The sequence below is a fragment of the Littorina saxatilis genome, linkage group LG2, assembly GCF_037325665.1.
Source record: "Littorina saxatilis isolate snail1 linkage group LG2, US_GU_Lsax_2.0, whole genome shotgun sequence".
Classification (NCBI taxonomy): domain Eukaryota; kingdom Metazoa; phylum Mollusca; class Gastropoda; order Littorinimorpha; family Littorinidae; genus Littorina; species Littorina saxatilis.
In genome coordinates this window covers 89,266,175-89,273,339 of record NC_090246.1, presented here as the reverse complement: position 1 = coordinate 89,273,339, position 7,165 = coordinate 89,266,175, and the positions used below count along the sequence as shown (strand labels likewise).

Sequence of the window (7,165 nt, the reverse complement as noted above, 5' to 3'; positions counted from 1 at the left end):
AACGATTTGGTACAAGGAAAGATAATGGTAAAAACAGCTGAATCTGATGCAATAAGTGTTAGAACTATATTGCTGTGCGCACTGATATACATACATCTAGAAAATCGCCGGAAGCTTATTAACATCCGGGTTATCATTTCCGGTGTTCCACTCCATGCTGCTTTCTATTTCACAGCCATTTCACAACATACTCATCACTGGGCTGCGGATAATAAGCTATCCGGAAACACTCCATTTCTCCTGGTTGTGCTGTTTCTATCAACTCCCACTTGGAAGACATCAGGTCATAATCTTACTCTGAGTTAAAACACTCACAAGCTTATTGTGTGAGTATTTGCAGGGACATATGTACCAGTATTAGTATAGTTCTAGTATTTTGGTGTTAATATCATATCTGATTACATTTATTATATCTGATTATTATATGCAGTAGCTACGGTTAGGCCATTTTTAGACAGCATAATCCGGCTCAGCCATTCTATGGTTACACCAGAACAGCGTAATTCTGTTCAACCACACTAGAGTTACGCCACCACCGAAACTAACTAAAAGTAAAAGTGGTTGTTTTTTAAAGGAAAAAAGAAGAAGAAGAATGTTAGCCTTCAAGACAATACAGTGTGTGTGTGTTTATTTTGTTGCAGTCATGGAGGTAATGGAGACAAGCACAAACTCACCTTGCCTAGCTGCCCTTACCTGTGTTCTGGGCGACCTGTCTCAGGCTGACGGCAGCGCCTCCTTCACACATGGCAACACATCTGTTCTTGCTGCTACTTACGGTCCTTGTGAAGTGCGAATGTCCAAGGAAATCCTCGACCAGGCCACAGTTGAAGTGGTGTGTAAACCCAGGGTTGGTTTGCCCAACTGCGCCGATAAGTATCGGGAGCGACACATCCGAGATTTGTTTCAGGCGACTATTCTGGTAAATCTTCACCCGAGATCGTCGGTCATGATTGTTCTGCAAGAACGTCAAGATGATGGAGGTCTTTTGGCGACAAGCATCAACGCAGCCTGTTTGGCACTACTAGATGCTGGTGTTAGCATGAAGTTTTTGGTTGCTGCGGTGACAGCTTTGATTGACAAAGATGGGAACATAAACCTAGTTCCTGAGGAGAAGCCAAGCGATGTTGAAGCCTCTGCCTCACTGACAATTGTTTTCAACGAGAAGGATCTTCAGGTCATGGGTGTGACTTCATCGGGCAAATTTTCACAAGAGCAGTATGACAGGTCTGTTTCTCTGTGCAGAAAAGCTACGGAGCATGTGTTCAAGTTTTATAGGGAGTCTATGGAAAGAAAGTTGTCAAAATCTGTTTAAAACTGTTGTAACTGTTATTCAAATACAGGGGCTCACATCCATGAGGGGTTGCATAGGACAAATGTCTTGGACAATGCAAAAGTGATAGGACATTTGTCCTGAACAAAAATAAATCAATAGGACTTTTTTTTTCTGGCACCAATTTTTGTTTTGGCGGCATGTTGCTTTTTCGGAGGGAAAAAATGTGAAGGGAGGCAACTGTCAACCGGCTTGGAGCATTCAGAGTTGCGGCCCTTGGAAACTGGACTCTATAAAAAGCACATAAAGTCTCCCAAGTTTCATCTGCTTGGAGAGACACATTGCTACGCAAAACATCGATAAAATAGCAAATCAAACTACTGTAAATTGGAAATTACTGACAATGTCCGGATCAAATGAAAGCATAATCGGACAATGAGCACTTTGTGACAAAAACAATAGGACATATGTCCCCTGGCATGTACAGGACATTTGGAAAAAATATCCGTGTATGTCCGATGTCCAACGTGGATGTGACCCCCTGCAAATATTATCTTTTGTATAAACAATTCCACATACTCAAACCCAGCTTACCATTTGTGTCAAGTCTACTTGCTGATGGTTCTCAATCGTATATAATGAGATCCCTACATGAAAGAAAGCAAAAGATAAAATGTGTGTGTGTCAGTATGTGTGTGTGTTGACTGTTGGGTTTGTGTGCGTGTATGTGAGTGTCAAGGACAAGAATGTCTGTTTAGTTGTGTTTGTGTGTGCATGCATAGTGGTGTGTGTTGGTGCATATTGGCAGCTTAAACATTAGGATTGTTATATCAGGATGACGTAACGCAAGGTAGCAAAACAAACTTCTGGATAGATAACTAATTATTTCTATATGCAGAACTTGCTGAATTTTGCCTATTGTGAAGTTTTGTCGATTTTTAAATTGGTACATGTTATGTACCTTATGTTTTTGTCAGGTTGATTTTGTGTCTACCCTCATTTGAGCAGCGGTCACATGACCCCTATAAAAGAGATCATCAGTCAAAAAAAGTGTACCAGATAGCCAACTGAAATGTCTTTTAAAGTTTTAGGGAATAGAAACTTGAATACAATGACACGGGTATGAACCTTTTAGTTGGGGTACAGAAAGTGTCACAATAGTTTTCTTGCAGAGTTGATATGTAAATTTATGTATAACAGGCATTGACCCCATTGTACATATTATGGTTAACTGTGTTCAATCAAAGATTTACTGTGTTTGTAGATGAAAGGGTGTTTGTAAACTTGGTAAATAATGAAAGATCGGACAGGATAGTTACAGTGAAGATTTAAGTCAAGTTATTGTGTGTTGTGTGAGTGGGTTAAGAGAAGGCAGAGCAAAAAAATCAAGAGAAAGAAGAATTTGATTTTTCTGTTCTGTGAGACTCGTAGAGCGGATGATTGTTTGACACTGTTGTATTAACCAACTAATTTGCCAATTACTCTACCACAACACCCACCACTGCATCACACTTATTTCGAAAGTCCCGAATTCACTCTGTGAAAGTGACATCATTTACTGAAAGAGGAACTGTTTAAGATTTACTCTGTGAACCTCACACGGCCCTTATTTTTTTCTCTTGTTTTCATTTTTATTACTTTATCATCCCATGGCTTGGAAATTCAGGTTGCGTCCTCCCAGTGGAAAGCTTGCAGGGTTATGTTGAATTTTAGCGTTGTAAATTCAGAGACATTTTCTACTGCAATCTAAGTCTCTAGTTAAGCAGCACTTGCTCTTGTAAGCATACAAAGTTATTTTAGTTACCATTCCAGTTACAGAATGAACCGTACAGATGCATTTTATTTACATGGGGTTTAGAAAGAAGACATTGGAGCAGCCATTTTGAGAACAGAAGGGAGACATGTCGGTTGGTATGCGTTTCCTACATAGGGAGACAACCATGGTAGCCATCTTCCTCGATCAAATGCACAAATGACAAAATTGTGTTAATTTTAGAGCTCATTCCGTCAATTAATTTCACAAGAATGATAGAAATGACTTGTGACAAAGTCAATAATGACACTGGATCGTGAGCTCTGAAATTCAATATTACCGCTAACACCATGAGAGTCGCGCTACCCAGGTGGTGGATGTTATGGTGCAGTCAGCCATTACCTGCTTCGCTTGACGTTTCTGCAGAGGCTGAAAACTGTGTTCACTTTTCACTCAATACTATTGAAGTACACAACAGACAAACTTTTTTCAGTATGCTTTTATTGTTGGTAGCATAAAAACATAGTTAACATGCACACTTTTATCATGATCCAGTTTGTGCATCATATCCACGAATCATAAATATTCAGTGAGCTACAGTAGAGGGCAGTACGGTACAAAACCAATACAGAAATAAATATACACAAAGACCATGTGATTGCAAGTAAAGAAATCGGCATGCACAAAGAAAATCTTGCCCGGTACTGCCAAATTCAGAAAAGTGAAAATCAGATGCCAAATGGAAGCAGATGATTTCAGATACCAAGACAGCCTAAGTGAATATTAGACTCCAAATGAAAGCAGATGTCAGTCACTGAGTGTCATCAACATACACGCAAACTTGAAGCAGTTCAAACGAGTTAGCAGATAAAAGATTTTTTAGTTTCACTTGAATGTTCAGTCAGAAAGATACTAAGGCAAAAATGTTGAAAGCGTAAGTAAATGAGTACATGACTGTGTTGGTTTTTTATATGTACAGCAAGTTTTCATACACATTACCAACTTCTCACAAAAAGCAGCCCAACAATTATTTTAGTGGCACAATGCAACAAACCTCAAGACTTACACAGGCCAACCATACCAAGCAGTCATCAAAAGTCAAATAACCACACAATTACCATTAACCATCATTCACAGAAACACAGAAGCTTTCAACAAACACTGGGTTTTCCTTAAAAATGCAAAGATCTTATATTATACAAAATACTATCAGCAAACTAAGCATGCTATTACTAGTGACCATTCACACTCGCTCACTGAAAGACAAATGATTAACCCAATATTTCTACTACCCATACGCTAAAAAACCGCCCTGATATGGCCCTTCGTGGTCGGCTGGGCGTTAAGCAAACAAACAAACGCTAAAAAACTAAACAAAATTGAGCTAATTATTACAAAAGCATCTCGGGCTAACAAGCAATTCAACATTTCAAAACGTCAGTAGAGTTTCATCAAAGTAATGAACAGAGATTTCTCTGAACTGAACTTCCATAGATATGTGTTATTTTATAAGACTAAGCGAGGAGTAGAGAGGCAGGGCTACAAGAATCTAGGGAAAGTTGTTTAATCAACTTTTTTTGTTGTTAAACAAGGTTAAATACTAATTGTGCTGTCCTTGTATAGAGGAGTACAGAATTCTGTTGTTTTTTAAACTTTGTTCATCTCACCACAGTCACTTTGTTATTTAGATTTAGAAAACTAGGTTATTTTATAAAGCAATAAACAAAATGACACAGTGGCTGGATTGTCAATTGAAGAAGGCTGCCAATTTTGTCCACACTTTTTCACCGAACACCCAAGACCTCTAAACAGTCCAGGATTTCTATTGTGTGGTTGTTAGAGACTTCTCATTTCTACCAGACTGTAGAGAACACAGATTGGACAGCTTTTAAATCTGCAGACCTGGGTTTGGTGATGTCGTGATTCCATGACAAACTTTCAAATCAGAAATGTAGGCAGCTTTCACTGTGAAATACATTCATTCCTTCAGTTACACCCTCTCTCTGTTTCAATGTGCAACTAACAGGATTTTCCCATCAAATTTTACGTAATCTTAAAACACAGAAAGATGAACCTACCACATACTTCTGACCATGTTTCAAAGAGGTAAGTTGGGAAACAAACAATAACACAACCTGAATAACAGTCTGGATGGTACAGGTCATTCACAGCTTGTATGGATTTTTTTTAGAACAAATTCATGGCATTTACCCCCCATTCAGATTGAGCAGTGATGAAAGACCCATACTCTCAGAAGAGACACGAACATCTTTACTCTCACTGGGATTATGAGGACAAGGAAGGATCCATACTTTAGGCATTAAATACCTCTTTGAAAACCCATGGTGGTACAGAACCCATATCATCCATTCTGTGTAATCCACAGCATGAGGTGGCAAAAGTTAAACCATACTAATCCTGTTGTTCAAACACCTGAAACACATGTTTACAACGCATTGTGTGACTGCCACTCACCGTGCACAATTCCATGCAAAAAGTACAATCATATTTCAATATCATCGGCCAATCAAGCAGTTAATGATACCAATCAACACTGATTGTTACAGGTCTATGTGCAGCTCACCAAAACAAGCAATCAGTTACATTTTCTTTTAACACAGACATAGTGCAACCCCATTATTCCTGCCACACGTGAACACACACACACACCATCAACTACATCTGAAACTATCTAGCCGATCTAGTTTTGAACTAGTGACAAAAGACTTCAAAGCTCATCAATGCATTTATTTTAAAAATGTGACACCATAATCATGAGTAACCTTCAAACTTTTAACACGCCTCAGTTTTACCATACTAACGGGTAACCTTCAAACTTTTAACACGCCTCAATTTCACCATAGTAATGGGTAACCTTCAAACCGTTAAAATGCCTAGCGCCTCAGTTTTACCATACTAATTGGTAACCTTCAAACTGTTAACACGCCTCAGTTTTACCATACTAATTGGTAACATTTAAACTGTTTAACACGCCTCAATTTGAACATGAGGAGTTAAAAACTATCTGGTTTGAAGGATGGGGATTCTATTGCACCAAACTAAAAACGTACGAAGGGATCAGTTATCACAACACTGTGCAAACAGTAAATACAAGCATCGTCTGGTTCATGTTTTTGTTTTGTTTTGAGGAAGAAAACAAGGCAAGACCTGCATCAGAATTGTTTTGTATTTCGAAATGCATCTTCAGCGTTTTTAGAATCACAATTTTATTTTTGTTGTAAAAAATTGCGAAAGAGTGAGAGAAGGGGGGTGGGGGGGGGGGGTGTTGAGCAAGGGGTAAGGGAAAAGACATGGGAACTTTCCATGTTGTACACTGAGCACTTATCTTTAACTTGCACTGCAACAGCTCCCAGGTTTGGCACCAACTTGTCGAGAAAGAAGTCGAGGCAAAGCAACTACAAGCAGAAAATCGCCACCTACAGCCCACTGCAAAAAATATCACACACAGAGGTTCATCTGAAGGGCTGAGGAAACAGCTAGAGGAAGAAAAGCAGTCTGGAGACTGGAGAAGTTATCTAGTGATGAACTGTACATCACAGAGAAGTCATTGAGTGATGAACTGTACATCACAGAGAAGTCATTGAGTGATGAACTGTACACCATGTGGAAGTCATTGAGTGATGAACTCTACATCACGTAGAAGTCATTTAGTGATGTGCTTCACATCAAACTCGAAGAACGCACACCTCTCTACCTCTCCTCACACAAACGATGTGTAAGTCTTTTTTGTGACTGAAAGAAAGAAAGACATAGTGAAGAACAACACACGAATAATACTATAGTTTTTATAAATTTATTCTGTTCACGAGAAAATGAATATATCGAAACATTATCCCAGTTGATGTTCCATGTGAACACCATTACCGTCAGCACAATGTATTATACTTTTCTTCCTAGCTTCTTAATCACAACATCTCAAGCAACTTTTATGAGAAATGATTTTTGTCAGTGAACCACAACAGAAATGACAGTACTGACACCAAGAAGATGATAGATGCATGCTCACTAAACTACAACTATTCCTTTTGGACGAACAGTGCAAAAACAAAAAATATCAGTTCCTACGTGAATAAAAATTAATACTCTCTTGCCCCTACCCCTGCAAGTTTAACATTGTTATA

At 38.8% G+C, this 7,165-nt stretch overlaps 2 protein-coding genes across 7 annotated transcripts in view; one reads left to right on the top strand and one right to left on the bottom strand.

Moving 5' to 3' along the window:
• The first annotated feature begins 24 nt into the window (after positions 1–24).
• On the top strand, positions 25–2,595 carry LOC138960089 (exosome complex component RRP46-like). 2 transcript variants are annotated; one of them, XM_070331825.1, is made up of 2 exons: positions 25–283; positions 642–2,595. In XM_070331825.1, the coding sequence occupies exons 1-2, from the start codon at positions 25–27 to the stop codon at positions 1,310–1,312; spliced, it is 930 nt and encodes a 309-aa protein (XP_070187926.1). In that variant the 3' UTR covers positions 1,313–2,595. The 2 variants fall into 2 exon arrangements, with proteins under 2 accessions (XP_070187926.1, XP_070187927.1); XM_070331826.1 differs by having other exon boundaries at positions 76–326.
• A 1,198-nt stretch (positions 2,596–3,793) lies between these two features.
• LOC138960086 (rho GTPase-activating protein 17-like) overlaps positions 3,794–7,165 on the bottom strand; it is a 56,630-nt gene continuing 53,258 nt past the window's right edge. For all 5 annotated transcript variants that reach the window (XM_070331816.1, XM_070331815.1, XM_070331817.1 and 2 more), the window contains one exon: positions 3,794–6,776. Coding sequence is in view for 3 of the 5 variants with exons in the window: in XM_070331815.1 (XP_070187916.1) it covers positions 6,745–6,776 (32 nt within the window). In the remaining 2 variants the exon portion in view is untranslated. The remainder of the gene's footprint in view (positions 6,777–7,165) is intronic.

Bases quoted from the DNA above. Each gene is read 5' to 3' on its own strand.
- LOC138960089 (XM_070331825.1), top strand. From the start codon at position 25: ATGGTAAAAACAGCTGAATCTGATGCAATAAGTGTTAGAACTATATTG. The intron at 284-641 runs GTCATAATCTTA...ATTTTGTTGCAG, and splicing joins TCCCACTTGGAAGACATCAG to TCATGGAGGTAATGGAGACA.